The sequence below is a fragment of the Palaemon carinicauda genome, chromosome 36 (assembly GCF_036898095.1).
Source record: "Palaemon carinicauda isolate YSFRI2023 chromosome 36, ASM3689809v2, whole genome shotgun sequence".
Lineage (NCBI taxonomy): Eukaryota > Metazoa > Arthropoda > Malacostraca > Decapoda > Palaemonidae > Palaemon > Palaemon carinicauda.
This window is the reverse complement of record NC_090760.1, coordinates 28,462,109-28,480,145: the sequence shown is the minus strand read 5'-3', so window position 1 is coordinate 28,480,145 and position 18,037 is coordinate 28,462,109. Positions and strand designations below refer to the sequence as shown.

The 18,037-nt window shown below is 36.6% G+C and overlaps 1 protein-coding gene across 4 annotated transcripts in view; it reads right to left on the bottom strand.

Annotated features, from left to right (window-relative positions):
- Window positions 1-18,037, bottom strand: part of LOC137628810 (uncharacterized) — a 474,142-nt gene that overhangs the window by 354,369 nt on the left and 101,736 nt on the right. For all 4 annotated transcript variants that reach the window (XM_068360046.1, XM_068360048.1, XM_068360044.1 and 1 more), the window contains one exon: window positions 1,905-1,988. In XM_068360046.1, the coding sequence (XP_068216147.1) occupies window positions 1,905-1,966 (62 nt within the window). In that variant the 5' untranslated portion in view covers window positions 1,967-1,988. The remainder of the gene's footprint in view (window positions 1-1,904; window positions 1,989-18,037) is intronic.

Genomic DNA, 18,037 nt, shown 5'->3' with positions numbered 1-18,037 from the left:
TCAACTTTCCAAAGGATAAAAATGCTGGAGATTGCTTGATGAATATGCCAATAACTTGTAAAAAAACACCGGGTTAACACGGGAGCGCAACTTGCTTAGAGAGCTACTAGAAAAGGAATGGTATCGTAGTAGTAATGGGGAAAGAGGTCCACCGGGTACCTAGATTGGCAGCCCCTTCTTTTGCCACTCTTTCCCCTTACATCAAAGAGTTAAATCTATTCGGGGTGAAGATTGCTATGTGTGGTATATAAAAATACGTCCCCTGATATTATGAGATATCCTTAATTGGATACTTGCGCCAGGAGTTAGAATCCTGGAGACCTTCGGTTATTTCTCTGGGAGTATCACTGTAGCAAATATCCCTTAGAAGGCTCCCTAAAGGAACCCTTCCATCAGGATGACATGGCCTGAGCCCAAAAGTAGAATCCATAAACCAGGGGTCATTATTTGTTAGCTGATTAATTGATTGTTTTGGCTTAACTGTGAAAGAATTTTAAGAAAGCATAATACGTTGTAAAAGTAAATTAGTGTCCTCCACTATCGATGCAGCGAGAATATACTTCCCAGATAGTCCACTCCATAACCTACCCACTGGATAGCACCAAATCAGATACAGAGATAGAGGTGTAAGTTAAACCTCCCTGCTAGAATTGAGACCAAGAAGATATGGAATCATCCTCCCAAAATGATGGGCTTATGGCCAGAAATTGAGATATAGTTAAAAGCACAGGGGGTACTGGGGGAGAAGTAGCCTTTAGCTACCAACACCTTCAACAAAGTAATGGAGCGACTACTTGAAAGACATAAAGAAGACCAAAGACTTTCTTAGATCAAACTTTTCATCAATAGTCCTCATGGCCACAGCCAAAGAGTTGCCAGCCCCTGAAGGAGAGCAACAAAGACTAGAGGTTACCCACACAGCAGCAAAACCTGAAAAGATGGCCGATAAAGGTACAAGATTTCCTGAAATCCACAGTGTACTCCCAGGTACCGATCCAGGGATGTATGCATAACCACGTCAGTAGCAGTAGCAGCCCCTGGCCAGAAGACAGGAGCAGCAAAATACTTCACCAGAGATTTTTTTGGCATTGCCCAGCCCGATCATGAAATAGGCTCCGTTCGCTTTTTTCCCTTCAGGGCGTATGCCTACCACTGCACCATAGGCCATGACCTACATTCGGGACACGGAGATGACTGCGAACAATTGAATCCCTTAAAAGAAGCATAGAGTGAATGAGGGTCCACAACCGGTTTAAAAATAAACTGGCTGCAACAAACTCCCTTCCTCTAGCAAACACAAAATTCTTGCTCTCATTTCATCGCTTCCTGAAAGAGAAAGAAAATCATAAAGTTTTTCTAGGAGCTGTCTGTACATGTGCAACTGATAGCAGCTGAAAAAAAGTGAGGATTCTCCAGATGAAATGGGATTGGAGCCCGTCGCTGCACCCCTTTAACGAATAATTTCATCACATGCTAAAACAACCTCAATTAAAGGACAAGGGATCATATGACACATAGGCACAAATTATATTCATACCGAATTCTATCTTGACCAAATCCATATTTACATTAAAACTCTCCTACTAATATTAAATTTTTGTCTATCTACTAACGTGTAGCTAATAACCATCCCAGCATGATACTAAACCCCTTTTACTGTACTGTTATTGACTGCAGTATATATAAACTTGCTGTTTTCCTTTTTTTTAAAGTAAACATTGTTTTATTTATAAAAGCATGACAAGTGATGGCTAACAATTAAATCATCTATTAGTACAGAGACTGAACATGCAGAAAAAAAAAAAAAACTGGAAATTGAGTACAGTACGTACTGTAACTGCATCTCCATCCTTGTCTACGGATGGATTTTACATTTCATAACCACTTAATCATAAAGTACTCACTTGATCTTCTTGGATATCGGTTCACTTTTACTCTGTTCAGACACACCTGGATCAGCATTCATCTTGAAGGACTCTTGTACAAATCTGAAATAAAGATATATATATAAATCCAGTAGTAGTAGTAGTAGTAGTAGTAGTAGTAGTAGTAGTAGTAGTAGTGTAAATAAGTAAATTAATTACAGTATATTTCCTTGTTCATCTGGATTTACCATAGTTAGAAGCCATATAGAAAAAATTATACAGTACTGTAGTTACATGCTTACTACTAATATAATATAACACCCAAATACCAGGAAAAGTTATCAAAATAATAATCAGTTCTATACGCATTCAAATAATGGAAAAAGCAAATTTCAACAATTACATTATTCATATCTGTATATACACAATTCTCATATGCTACACGATTCAAGCACGAACTTGGTGGCAAGCAAATTTGTTCGCAAGTTTATTCCGGCACAAATACAAATATTTATCCTTTATATAGGATGGAATATCAGCGAAGCTGGATTATGCAGCAGTTAAGCTTTTATGATTAAGAATAAACAGGTGGCGTCGGGAGCAGGGGGAAGCCCCAACCCACCTGCATGCTCACTAAGCACTCAATTTGAATTCAGCCGTCAGTGAGAACAAACTTTCTTCCATTGGTTTGAGTTTTGTCATATTGATTTATTTCTGTTTTCCTTTGCAGCGTGATAGCAAGAATTTTCTCAGGATGCTGCATATATGCGGACATGCCCGTGAGTGTCAGGAGAATGTGGCAGCACGTTTATCTGTGAAAAGGAAAAGGATCTCCACCTGTTGTTCCCTGCTTGCAGAGAAAACTTCTTCAGACAGGAATATCCTTGTGAAAAGTGTCAGGAGCAGTCACCTCCCATTGTCTAGCATATTGCAAGATTATCATTATTAGTATTATCAAAGGGGAGCTTAACTAGCTCAATGAGCCAAACTCGACTGTTACACAGCTAGCTCGATTAACATTAAAAAGAAAGTTATTTTTTCATATTACTATAAAAAATTAATGAAATAGAAAAAATATATCAAATACATTGGATAACAAGTAAATAAATTATAAGGTAAAATGTGTGATAAATAGAAAAACTTATTTTCATCTATAAAACCTGTTTCTACAACCATTTAAAATCCTAATAACAAAGAAATTTTAAGTCTAATAAATGGTCAATAAAACTCTTCTCACCAAGACACAAGTCTCCTTCTCTCTTCAAAACTTTCCAATTAATAAAAACATATATTATGGTTAAAATACAGTTTCACTCATTGCACCTTTGTACTGCTTCACGGGGTGTGCACATAAAATGCCCATATGTAAGTTTTGTGTGACATGCACAATCTGGTTAAAATTACTTATGTCTTCCTTTCTCTTTACATGATGATTCCCCTAAAGAAAAAACGGAATTTATTTCTTTTAGCCTATTACTATAAGATTCATAATTCCACTGACCTTCACATTTTGTAAGTATGGAATGCTTCACGTGGGTTATATAATTTTTGCAGGTAGTGTAAAGCTTGCTTTAGTAAATTGATTGGGGATTTAACTGCAACATCTGCTTTTTCATCACCCATAATCCTATCATTTCTACTTACACCCAACATGATTAAAATTTGACAAGGAGCTCTTTGATTTTCAAAACTAATTGATTCTTATTAGCAATACTCAGTATGGATTCAACGACACTTCTCGAATCAGTATGAATCACAACTTATGATTCGCCCTGTCATCAATAGGTTTAATAATGTCAATTGATGATATCATGGTTGATAATTAGGAGGTTAATACTGGTGCTTCTTGGGTAATGAGAGCTGGCCAATTTTGTCTGAGGACACTGTAGAACAACCAGCACCCTTTCAAACTAGACCCATAACTATCATTTCACTATGTTCCAAGACGTATTGTTTATGGTGACTAGGAGTAAAATTACATTCTTTTGACAGATAATAAACTTGAGAGCATATTTTGGTTTTCTTTAAAGGTCAATGTGGAGGAATGAGATATGGTTGGATAATGCTCAATCTGATGTTGGTAGATTATATTAACCTCTTTACTCTTTTTGGGAATGGTGGTACATGATTGCTTATGAATATTTCTCAGGTTGAATAATTTCTTTGTCGGAGAATTAGTGGATAGAATCTTTAGTGCACAGCGTATGGTTGCAAAATCTCGATATAGGAACAAGAGTGAATCCCCATTTCCACATAGCACTGAGATATTTCGGGAAGACCTAAAGGCTTTGCAAAATGCTCTGAGACCTTGAGTGTGTATCGGATCTAAAGACTTTAAAGTAGTTTCATATCCAGAGCCATATATTGGGCTCATTACCATCTCCTCCTACGCCTATTGACGCAAAGATCCTCGGTTAGATTTCACCAGTCATCTTGAGTTTTAATATCAATACTTCTCCATTCATCATCGCCTACTTCACGCTTCATAGTCCACAGTTATGTAGGCCTGGGTCTTCCAGCTCTTCTAGTGCCTTGTGGAGCCCAGTTGAAAGTTTGGTGAACTAATCTCTCTTGTGGACTAAAAAGAGCATGCCAAAACCATACCATCTCCATCTACCCCTTACCATGGTATCATCCATATATGGCACTTGAGTAGTCTCTCTTATAGTTGCATTTCTAATCCTGTCCAGCCATTCAAATCCTAATATTCTTCTGAGGGCTTTGTTCTCAAATCTACAAAATCTGTTGGATATTGTTTCATTGTCATACCACGATGCATGTTCATTGAGTAATACCGATCTCACTAAGCTCATATATTGCCAGATTTTTATATGTAATTTCAGGAGATTTGATTACAAATATTACTTAACCTAGCCATTGTCTGAATTTCTTTTTTCAATCATTCATAAAACTCCTTTTCTAAAGATAATGTATTACAGTAGAGATCTTAGTTCCTAAATATTTAAATGATTCCACCTCATTAATTCTTTATCATTCCAATGATATTTCATTTTCCATTACATATTCCGTTCTCATCATCTCTGTCATTCTTTTATTTATCTTAAGCCCAACCCCATGTGATATTTCATGCGTCCTGTAAGCAAGCTTTTAAAGTTCTATGGTGTTCTGCTAACAAGGACAACGTCATCAGCATACTCTAGGCCAGCTAATTTCCTGTTACCAATCCACTCCAATCCTCTCCACCATCCCCAACTATTCTATGTATTACAAAATCCATGAGGAGGATAAAGAACATCGGTGATGACACATTTCATAGGAGTACTCCACAGTCACTGGAAATTCATTTGATAGGAATCCACTAACATTAACTTTGCACTTTCTATGGTCATGAACAGACTTAAATATTCACATATTTAAGAGGAATTCCATATTAACGCAGGACTTGCCAAAAGAAAATTGGCTGGCGTACATTATCAAAGACTTTTTCATAGTCCAGAAATGCCATCAAAAGTGGATTTCTATATTCTACCCATTACTGAACACCATGTTATAAAACGAATATTTGGTCAGTAATGCCTTTTTCTAAATCCTGCTTGTTCATCTCTCAGCTTTTCATCAATCTTTCTCTCTAATCTCTTTACAATAAACACATGTTTCCATGACTAATGAAGTATGTGTGATGCCTCTAGAACATCGTAAACTGGGGTTTTCCAGCTATTGAGATTTTTAAGGATAGCTTTGACTACATATATACTAAATTCATTTATGGCCACATCTAGGTCTTTCTCAGCTTCAAGTATATCTATCCAGTTATTGCTTTCATATCGTCTATTCAAGACGTCACTAAAGTATTCAATCTAACGTTGCCTTACTTCATTTTCTTATGTTACAACATATCCATCTGCCTTTATGCTAGGAATGTGTTTCTTCTTTGCCTCAGTAGATATTTTATGAACAATTCCATGATCAATTTTTAGACCAAAGCCTAGGGTGTGGCTTTGGTCTAAAATGGATGTCTTTTTTGTTAGCATCATCTGCTTTCCTGTCTAATTATTCTCGCCAGTCATTCCTGGCTTTTCTTTTAACCTCACTATCAATACCGGAATACTTGGCATGCTGTACCTTGTAATTTTCATTACTTCCTTGAAAACTTTCAGTAATAAATGTCTGTCTTTTACGTCTGTTTATGGCATCCCAAGTATCATTTGATATCCATACGGTTTTTTCTTGGAACTGCATGTGCCAAAACTTCATAACCATCTGACTGATATACGTTCTTAATATCACACCATTCTTCATTAATTGTCTGCTCTTCGTATCCGAAAGTCTCTCAGACTACAAATTGATTACTATATTCAAGTGCAATAAATTGGGCTACCATAATCCATTCCCCGATAACACTAATGCTTCATATACTATCAGTAAAGTTGATTTTTAGCATTCCATATCGTATTAGACAACTATTTCTTAAAATTTAGAGCATTATTCCATTTGGATTTGATGTAAAATACACGAACTTTCCAAATGAGGCGAGTATCAAATATTAGACCTAAACATTTTACCTTATCTAATAATTGAATTTGATTGTTGCCTAATGTGGTTTTGTTTCCATCTAGTATTCTTATAAAACATTATTGCTTGAGTTTTTTTTTTTTTTCTTATTATGCAGACACAGTCCTACCTTCTATTCTTCTACTGGAGGTTTTGAAGAGTACTATATCGAAAAGTAATCCACGTATAAACTACTTTGCACTCACTGGTTCATTCTATTATTTACCAATGCAAAGGGAGTCCACCTAAAACACTCCTCTGTGGTACACCATAATCTAAGTTTTAACTTTCGGAATAAACATTCTCTACACAAGTTTAGAAGGTTCCTCCACCAATCAAATTTCTAATAGAAATTGGAAGGTGCCCTGGAAAACAATCATCATGCAGGGACTTTTGTACTGAATGTCTCCAAGTAATATCGAAGGCCTTCTGGGCTACTGTGAATTAGTTTCGTTCAAAACCTCTACCTATATAATTTTCCAAGTGAGAAAGATATTCTAAGTCTGATTGCTCGAAATGAGAGCCAAATTGTCAGACTGATAAAATTTTACCACAACGTGACCACCAATTCAGACTATGATTTACCATTTTTTCCAGTAATTTGCAAACATAGTTTGTAAGACAATTTGGTCTATAATTGTTGGGTTATTGGGACCTTTCCCGTTTTTAGCTATTAGAATTAATATCTTTATAGAAAATTCAGAAGTCGTCTCTTCAAGCTAACTCACACATTCTTCATTATTTTCTTTTGTGTTTTTGGAGGTGTTCCGTTTTCTAGTTCCTCTATTTTACTCTCTGATTTAGATTTCATAGGTACAGGATCATCCATCTTTACCTCAAAAGAAATCTCTGTAACCTTGGAGGTATTAGAAGTTTTTAGTATGTCAAACCTGTTCTATATAGGAATCTGAGTTCGTGTATTTCTAGAATCTTTACTCACACTATGGGGATACATGAGTCTAGCTGAACTTTCTGGAGTAATGGTAGAGGTACTGGAGTTAAATAGTTTTGTGTGATTTGATGCACAGGAGGTCGACTGACCATTATTCCGTAAATTAGGACTATGGAAGTACGGACAGTATTGGAACTAGAAGGTAGATCGCGTGGATGAGAAAAAAATCTTGAGTAAGTTTATCCTTGGACATTATTACCACCCATAAGATTTTTCCTTGCTGCACCAAAGGTTATTATTTCTTTATTTACTATTTTTGTATAGTTCTTTTCTCTATTTAGGAAACTGTCCTGAATTTGGCGAGTGAGCTCCTTCACAATGAAAACAAAATCTGTCTTCTAAACAATCTCCAGTGAAGTCATGGTTATTGGACCACTAGAAACATCTTTGGTCGTTAGTGCATAATTATATCAAGATGTCCAAAATCATAGCATTCCTAGCATTGGATAGGTAGAGGAGGTAATTTTTTAAGAGTATTGTTCAAATGGCAGATCTTGATATAGTTTGGCAGATAAGGTGAGTTAAGCACTACACAGTTAGCATCATTGATTCCTTTCAGCTTTTTAAATTAATATATATTGACATGACACCTCCTTAGTATTTCCCCCTTTGAGAACTCATATCGAGCTTTACAATTAATTATACCTTTTGCTTGGTTAAAAGTCGGGTGTAGAGATACCCTTCCAATTACATCAGATGAGATGATGCTAAAATAGTTTGCAGCACTGCATATGTTTCAGTGACTGCTTTACCTAGCAATACATGGCTATATTTTTTTTTTTAAATTACCTTGTTAAACTGTACCTACATTTTTCCTTCACTCACTCATAGCCTCTGATCATATTGTTTTGTAGTTTACTGTAGGAAGCTTGATGGCAGACTGGTTCAGCAACAATTCTAGAGGGAACGTCTTTTCCTATCCTTGGAGATTAGTGTCCTTGGGCACAAAGTCAAATTAAATTATGAGTTAGAAATATTTTAAAGGTGGTATACCTTAACAATAAAAATACCTTGTGCTTCTTTATTCTTTATTTTAAGGAGAGCAATTTTAGCCTTTCAACTTTCCGAGAATATTCTATAACGTAAAATATTTCATAATTCATATTGTGGGAAATACCTATGCAATATAGAAATCTCATATCTTTATTTTTACCCTTAAGGCTTTTAGCCCTTTGGGGTCCCTAGGGAAGAGAGAACAAAAGGTGCCAGTGTAACGACACGAGACAAAGTAGTATTGTTGGAGGATTTTTTTTTTTTCTTATTTCTGAGGTCGTCAGCAGAATTTTCTTTATCAATACGAACAGGGATCGTCACTAGTGTCTGAGGTTCGCCATTTGGTCCAGGGGTATGGAGAACATTAATAGTACTCATTAGTTTTAGGTGGGGAGGGGTTGGTGGGGAATAATAATAAAATTTTAAAAAAGAACAAATGGAAAAGAATAAGTTTAAAAGGAAGAATATATCAAAACTTTCTGAAATCCCAAAGAAGGAATTATCTTCTCCACCAATGACACCTGTAAAAGCCGCTTTCCAAATGTCCACTCTCTACCCTACCACAAATGGATTGTACCACTATAACAAGAGTGACTCAAGTATGTGCCTAACCCACTTGATGGGACTGAGATTGACTGATTGATTGATTTGGGGTTTTCTGGCATCCTGACATATCGTTTATTGTACATTAAAAAAATAAATAAAAGAATTTTCAATTAAAACCATAGAAGAAAAGATGTCATTTTACAAGTTAGATATCTTTCAGAAGACCTGTTTCTGAAATAAAACTAAAAATATCACTAGCATAATAGGACACATCATGTCCAAGAATCTTGGCAAGGATGAACCTGCCATCCTCACCTCGACTCTCAAACAGATATCTATTTCTCTCACTATTGTATGTGGGACATTCGGTTAACATATGCCTTACTATCAATGGTACCGAACAGTTGTCACAATATGGTTAATCTGGCCAGCCAGCAAAAACTCATGTGTTAGCAGAGTGTGGCCAATGCAGAGACGACAAAGAGTAGTCATCCACTTTCGGGGCATCCCATTATACCGCCGAGGAGATATAACATTACTTATTTCCCTCATCTTGTTTTCAAGTAAACCATCCCAATGCCGTTGCTAATTATTACTAATAAAGTTCTTAATTGTAGGTAAAAAATCATTACTGAGAATGGAATACCTTCTTGGTAGCAAATCAGCTGCGGCATTCTTCGCCAGTGAATCTGCCCTATCATTTCCAGACACATATGTGTGCCGGAACCTAGCAAAATCGAACTGTTATGCATTTCATACCAATATATAAAAGCCACTCCAAAATTTTAAAACTAAAGGATTATTGGGACTCAAAACTTCTAAAACTTGTTGGATACTTCTTGCATCACTAAAAATCATAAAATTGCCCTCCTCTTGTAACATTAATCTCTCGGTAGCGGTTAGTATGCTGTATAGTTCGGCCGTAAATATGGAAGCTGTTAGAGGAAGTGCACCTCTACAATTAAAAGCATTACTATATACTCCAAATCCATTACCAACATCGGATTTGGAGCCATCAGTATATTTAGAAGTCGATTCCTTATATTCTGCAACATGCTCCATAAAAGAGACCTGGCTTCTATGTCAGTCATATTCTTTTTAACTCCAATAATAATATTTACAATAACATACCTCTGGTAATTCCCATGAAGGCATTGATGATATCTTAATTGGAAGCACCTTACTTCTATCTGTAACAAGACTGTCTATCAGTTGTTTCACCCTAAAACCATAAGGTTGAAGGGATTTTTGGCGCATCTCAAAATATGTTGAGGGCTTCACAAACCTTGCAGTGTAACAGGCTAAAGAATTAGGAGTTCTTTGCAACCTAAAACAATACCGAATAATAGACGACTTTCGGTAAATATCTAACGGTAGTTCTCCAGCATTAACAAGGTTGCTTGGAATAGCAAAGTTCTAAATGCTCCTGTTGCCAATCTGATACCAGTATGATGTATAAAATCTAGAACTTTTAGTCGACTTGGGGTGGCTGAGGAATATATCTCACACCCATAACTAATTTTTGAAAAAATTAAGGCCTTGTATAACTTTAAAATAGTTTTGCAGTCTACACCCATGATGTATGGGACAAAACTTTTAGAAGTTTCAAGACATCAAGACATTCTGCTTTTAATGATTTTAAGTGAGGAACCCATGTCAACCTACAATAAAAAATCAAGCCTAAAAACTTTGCTTCACTTGCACATGGAATCCGTTTACCTTTGATGGACACATTAGGGTCTGGATGTACTCTCGGAATACGACAAAAATGGGAAACAGAAGTTTTGCTTGTCGAAAACTTGAACCCATTCATATCAGCCCACTGAATAATTTTGTCAATTGTGAGTTGTTTTGACTGCAAGGTTGCAGACCATTGATATGTGGGAAGGAGGAGGTAGCAATAATATAAACTGTAATATATATAAAAAAACATCTGTGGAAAATAATTATCTTTATATATATAAAATATTTTAGATATTTCTGATAAAGGCTATTTGTGCAGAGATCTCGGATTCGTAAGTGTTGCAAACGTTGTAAAGGCTGTTCGGTCAGTGCATGTGGTGTTGCAGCCAATGATTTTAGTCGTCTGGAAAGGATGAGAGAAATTTAGAGTCAAACTGAGGAAAAGAAAAAATTACCCAGTTCAAGAGCCATCTTGAACATCACAAGGCTTCAGTATGGAAAGGACATACCATACTGAAGCTAAATAACTTCATGAAGGCATTCTCTCGTTAAGAGAGATGGCAGGAAGAGGAAGAAGACATTCAAAAGTGATTCTTCCTCTTTGGAGTCATCCTTAAATTCAAAGAAATGCTGACCTCTTCCTCTGACGCCTAGTATGCTTCCTTCCAACCGCTGCCAGTCGGATTCCTCTGGAAGCCGAATGGAAAAGAGTGGTGGCCCTTTCATTAAAAGCCAAGTTTTAAGACCAGAAGATATTCCTGTTTCCCCTAGAGTAACAGAGGGAGGCTTCATCATCGTTTAATTCAAAGGTTGCTAACAACGTGTGAGTTTTATGTACCTCCTTCCGACTACAAGGCCCCCCCCACCCACTCTATGGAGTTGTCAGTTATGGCACTGGCTTCAAAGAAAGCACACAAGAGTTTTCTGCTTCTCTGATGGATACCTTTGGCTTTTCCACTTCAAAGTCACTCTTCATCACAACAGTCTCAGAGTTACTTCATGAGACTAGAGACATGGTTAATTTTAGCATGTGTCCCACTCACCCTTCCTCTTGTATGCATAAGCTACCTGTATATGAGAAGTGGGCTTTTCCTATTGAGTCTTGTGTTGACAAGTAACATGTCTCTCAAAACGTGTGTACAGATATGAGCCCACTAGCTCTTCTGAGCGTGCTAGCCCTCCTGAGTGCACTAGATCTTCTGAGTGCATGGGTTAAACTAAAAGACCAGTGTCCACTGAACAAGCCCTCCTCTGCTGAGCCTGTAGTAGTAGCGAGAGTATCACCAGCACAGGGTACCTCCCCAAACCCCACGCTGGAAACCACTCAACCTGTGAGAGGTTGGGTACAGGTGAGTTACCCCGCATGCGCCTCACCCAGCTGTGTGTTAACCAGACACGCAACTCAGATACGCCACACCTTTGCACACTCAACCCAGGTGTTAGCTATCTATTCGCGAGCTGCCCAGATGCTCATCACCATTTAGCGTCTCACCTAATAGCCCACTACCAAGACGTGCTTCACTTAATCGCCTACTACAAAGATTCGCCTCACCTAAATGCTCGCTATCAAGATGTGCCTCATCCCTACACGCTCATTCCAGACACACATTAATTATTCACGCACTACCAAGATGCACTTCACCTATTGGCAACTCATCATTACACACCTGAATCAGATGTGCTTCACCTATTTGCACACTACCCACACATGCTTCACCTATTCGCGCCCTCACTAGACGCGTTTCATCATTCCGTGCTTCATTAGAAAATTTTGCCTCACCTACAATCATTCCTGTAGGATAGAACGCATTGCAGGAATCTCCTTAGGAAGATACCTTATGCCTGCAAGAAATACATTGCACACACATAAGTCCGAAATCATGATCTTGACTGACAGGTTTATCTCTATGACTTAACTACTGCACCCGTCGGACACATGACCGTCAACATCGGTTTCCTAGTCCCCAAACCTATTGCTGCTCTAGATCCCCCATGGTGGTATTTCATTTTGACAACTACCATTTGTCACCCATTGAATTTCTTTCAACCTCTTGCTCACGCTCTCCTCAGAGTCGAAAAGTTTGCATAGGGAATGTCCCAGGCTCCTTCAGAAAGGAGCAGAGTTGGGTGAGATCCCAAGTATCCGGACACTTCAGAGGATAGAATGTTACTATCTAAACTTCATTCACACTTCTCCGAGGACTTAAACCTTAGATCAAATAAAGGTCTTCAGACCATACTTGAATTAGTCTACCCAGGTCATTTGCCAAGAGAGCTCACACTGCTGCTAGAAGAATTCTACAACTTCAAATCATAGAAAATAAGGAAAAAATATATGGATCACTTATTTGACTAGAAATTAAGGTGTCATATATTTACTGTAATATTCATATGTTTTGAGCACTTATGATATTTGCTGGAAATCAACCGGTATATAAGGTATAAGGAGCATATCAAACAAAATTAAAGCCTATCAATTTCAAAAATTAAAGCATTACCAAAACTATCCAAAACCAATGAAAATCAGTATTTTTTTGTTAGATATGAGAAATTTTAAAATATATATATTTCCTAATCATACTAACCTTAAGCATTTTACTATAATGATATATTTTGGTAACAGCTCAAGCTAGCCGTAAAACTTTTATCGAGTTGCTCGTATATGCATATAGCGTTGAATTTCAAGTGACCATTTGAGAAATATACTGAAAAACTTTTATGTACTTTGAAGAAAACATCTAAAGTAAAATGTGATAAAAAAAACTGGTGAACAATAGTGTTGTTCTGCTATGTTACAATGTTTTCCTGCAGTTTTACACTTGAAATTCTGTTCAAGTGTTGTATACCCAAATGTAAGGAAACTTGTATCAACGGCCTGCAAGATAATATCTTTAAGTGTTTTTAGAATAAAGAAAAAATAAATCTTCCAAAGGGGAACCTGTGATGCCCAAGCAAGGCCATAACAACTGCAGGACGCCACATCTCGGAAAGAAAAGAAGACAAGAAGCCAAGTTGCTCATGGAAAGAGGCATCAAAATTCCACTATGTGTATCAACGGAATCTCCCTTACCCTTTGATTGCCCAGGCATCAACCAACCACCATTCTTAGTGGAACGTCCTCTGTATGAGGTAACCAAGAAGAGTTCAAAGCTCCCTTTTTTGGCCTTCTTACTCCTGTTGAACAACCGTTACTGGGAGGATGTCCACTCCCTATATTCCTTACATGTTGATGCCTTAGTACACGTCCTCGGCAGGACCGGCACAGCCTATGAGGATCCACCTCAATACTACTCATAATGGTGCCACAAGCCATGGTTGGCACTCCCCAATATGCTTGCATGAAGAGTAGTCACATAAGCACACACATGAAATGCTGGAAAGAGGAAGAAGATTTTAAGAAAATTTTCAGAGATATTTTCAAAGCAAAAACTGCCAAAGTATCTAGCAGTGAGGAACAAGTGTTCTCACTGATGGCTGTAATCCAATTACGGTTACAGTCAACTACATGGGAGATGCAATACCATTACCTCTGCCAGGAGGGTAACTATCAGTTGTTTGCACCTCATTGAAAGTTTTAACTGCTGTATTCCAGTTTCACTGTTATCCTTCTCCTCTAGTAAAGAACGGTGGTTTATATTTGTGTAGGAACGAACATAAATTGTAGGAAAAAATATATGGATCACATATTTGACTAGAAATTAAAGTGTCATATATTTACTGTAATATTCATGTTTTGAGCACTTATGATATATATTTGCTGGAAATCAACCAGTACATAAGGTATAAGGAGCATATCAAACAAAATTAAAACCTATCAATTTCAAATAAAAAGCATTACCAAAACTATCCAAAACCAATGAAAATCAGTATTTTTTTGATAAATATGAGAAATTTTAAAATATATATTTTTCCTAACCATACAAACCTTAAGCATTTTACTATTATGATATATTTCGGTAACAGCTGAAACTAACCGTAAAACTTTTATCGAGGTGCTACTTTCCTTAAAAGGGGGATACCCGGGGGCGGGGTGTTAAGCCAACCACGCCACTCACAAGTGCAGCAGCTAACACAAAGTACTTTACAAATGCAGGCAGGACTTCTTAGGGGTTAGGTGATGGTGGGCCAATATACGTAATAAGCTTCATGTTATGCTTATGAAGAATACAAATTGTTTCCAAATTTGCCATTTGTCCAGCACCAGATACAAACCTTTCAGCTCTTTATTATAGAGACTAATGTTTATGAGGGTGAAAATCCAAGACCAATTGGATGGTCACTGACCAAGGATGCAACGTTTGTGTTGTGCACAAGCTGTGAAAGATAGCAACCTATCACCTCGCTAACTCGCTAGACTTCACCTGAAGGAAGGTCCTCTCACCTGGACATAACCCAACTCCTACCTCGCTGTGAGATTGGGAAGGCAACAAGCATACATGCATATATTCGGTTACACAAGGGTCAATGATATCCACCTGCAGTCAGAGTGGGTTAGCTTGCAGAGTTCCTGGGTTTGCTCAAGCTCCAAGATAAGGGAGAATGAAAGATGAAAAGGCCAGTCATACACACATTCAAATTAGACTTACAACTGGATAATATCTGCCCTCAACCTACTACTACTGGCCCAACGAGAGAGCCGAGTGCAGTAATTACATTGATGATAAACACCATATCTGACAGTTATACCGTAAATTTTGATTTTTCACTTTATGATTTCTTTAGTTCGAAATAATTCATTTATGTTTGTTGAGTATGACATTCGTTGCCAAACATGTTAGATATAATCTCTGAAAAACTGTGATCAGAAGTTGGAAAATTCTGCGCACTAAAAAGAAAATAACAATAATAGTAATCATTTGATTCGATTGAAGAAATGTTTCAGACATAATTGAAATGTAGGATAGTATTAGATATTGTCTGTAATTCAGTGCTTGGAATTAACGTACCAAATTCTTATGATGTCTTTTTAGAGAATGTGCATAGTAAAATTATGGAAAAAGAAGTGTAACTTAGGTACGTGAATTTTAGGGAAAGTCTTGTCGTCATTTTTGTTCTTACTTCACACAACGTATTACCGATGATGTATCATTACAGTATACATATATTATCATAATAGATGAAATATTATTTACCCAATAATAGGCTAACTAGTGAATAAGATTAATAGTAAAGGTTTGATATATCATTGAAGATAATTAATATTGATTTATTTGAAGTGCGATGTAGGTATTGAAAGTAAGATAATAGTATTGAATAGTATTGGTATAAATGATTGAACATATGATCTATAATTAAAATGTGATAAATTGTGAATATATGATATAATACTTAGTGAAGTGATGAACGGCTGCATTCGAGATGCAGTGAAAATAAGAAAGAGTTTTGGAACCTATGGATAGTATTGATACATGTGCTGATATAATGTCATATAGTAGCGAAGATAAGATATATTAATGGGTATATGTGGTGTAGATCATGATATATTTTGAAAAACAATGGCTCTGAAAGGAGGGGACATTAGGTTTCCATTTGTTTTAATTGAGGGTGCGCTGAGAAAGAAATCGAGATGCACACAAAGATAGCAGGCTCAGATCGAGAGAGAGAGAGAGAGAGAGAGAGAGAGAGAGAGAGAGAGAGAGAGAGAGAGAGAGAGAGAGAGTATCCCTGATAAGATTGATAGATATGTACTGCGAAAACGGAATTACTTGGAAACCTAAACAATTTAAAAAGATGATCACGGCATCATGGACTATCATGTTACTATTTATATGTAAAACAGAAAGAAAGCTATAGCCATAACTATCTGTCTTGTCAGCCACTGGCCACCGAGAAACTGGTTGGCTGATAGTCTGCCACCTGGGAAAAAAATGGCGCCCATCAACACAGTATGTGGTAACGCCAATGACACTTCTCTTGTTTATACAGGTACTAGAACTGGTTGTTGAACGCATCATGCGTGAGGTTTTTTTTTTTTTTTTTTTTTTTTGCTCTCTCTCTCTCTCTCTCTCTCTCTCTCTCTCTCTCTCTCTCTCTCTCTCTCTCTCTCTATTTTGATTGAAAAGAGATTTATAATTTTGACAAGTAGCATAGTGTCTTTACAGAAATAAATCTTTGTTTTCCAACTCCGTAGAGAATTTTGTGTATTGATAAGTTGTAACAAGTAAGGAATTACTTGTTGCTTGGTGTTATCTAGCTTTGTGATTGAATGAAGAGTACTAAAATTCATACTTAGATCAGTCCATTTCTTTTTGCCTTGCGAGTGCAGTTCAAAGTCCAAGAGGATATGACAAAAGAACGAACAATGAAGACCAATAATTGTAGTAGAGTTTTCTCAGTTCCGTTAGTGTCATTATTATCTATAATGAATAAAATAAATGTTCGGATTGTGTAAAAACAGCTATGTATGGAAGAGTACTGATAAAAGTTGTGATAGGAGATGGAATTCAGTAAAAAAGAAAAAATTTACATTTTCTATGATCGTTGTGTATTCGTCCAAACATTCTGGGGTATGTAAAAACAGATATGGATAACGTAGTAAAAATAGATGTTAACAACAAACAATGAGAATTCAGCAAACAAGTATGACCTAAATTTTGTCTTTTTTTGCTGAAACTATGCTTTCCTGTTGCTCGAATTACAAACGTTGGAAAGACATAAGATAGATGCAAAATCGGCATAAGTCCTTGAAGGCGCCACACATTTGCAAAACAGATTGGCAAAGTGTTGATCTCTGATTTGCTGGGACACATAAAGCAAGGAATAGAGACATAATCGATAATTGAAAAATTACGAAAAACTGCCGAAAAGGGGCAAAAGTATGCTCTTAACTGATTAACGTAATTTTTATATGATAAGGGAATCGCGTTACCAGAGAGCAAATGTGAGTAGTTATACCATTGCCCCTCGTTAATTATTTGATGTCTGATAAGAAGTAACAGATGTTTTTATGTCAGACTACGGTATGAAAAGAATATTTTTGTGTCAAGTTACAACGAGATTCGTTTAATCCCTGGGAGAAATTATGGTATTTTAGACTTTATGCCCATTCAATGACAGTATTGATAAATGAGTTAATTAATTTGTGATTTGAGTAAGTTCTTTTTCTTTCTGAGACATGTTTTCTTTTTTGTAGTAATTTCTCTTTATCTTTTTGCTTGGTTCCCATATTTTCCATAGTTTCGTTTGTACCATAATACCCTGTTGAATAATGTATACTTACAGGATATAATGTTAATGTTTTGTGTACTCATTTTTATTCAATATGTATGCTATAGTTCTTAAGTTGACTGCATTCACTAATGGACTGTAGGAATTGAACAAGTTAATGCAATGATTATGTTTTATTGTGTAAATTGCAGTTGATATTCTGCAGTCACCATCCTGAAGTTATAAATTTGGGAGACGCAATGCTCTATATGTCATCTTAATAAGGTATGCAGTTTTCATACGTGTTCATATATATATATATATATATATATATATATAT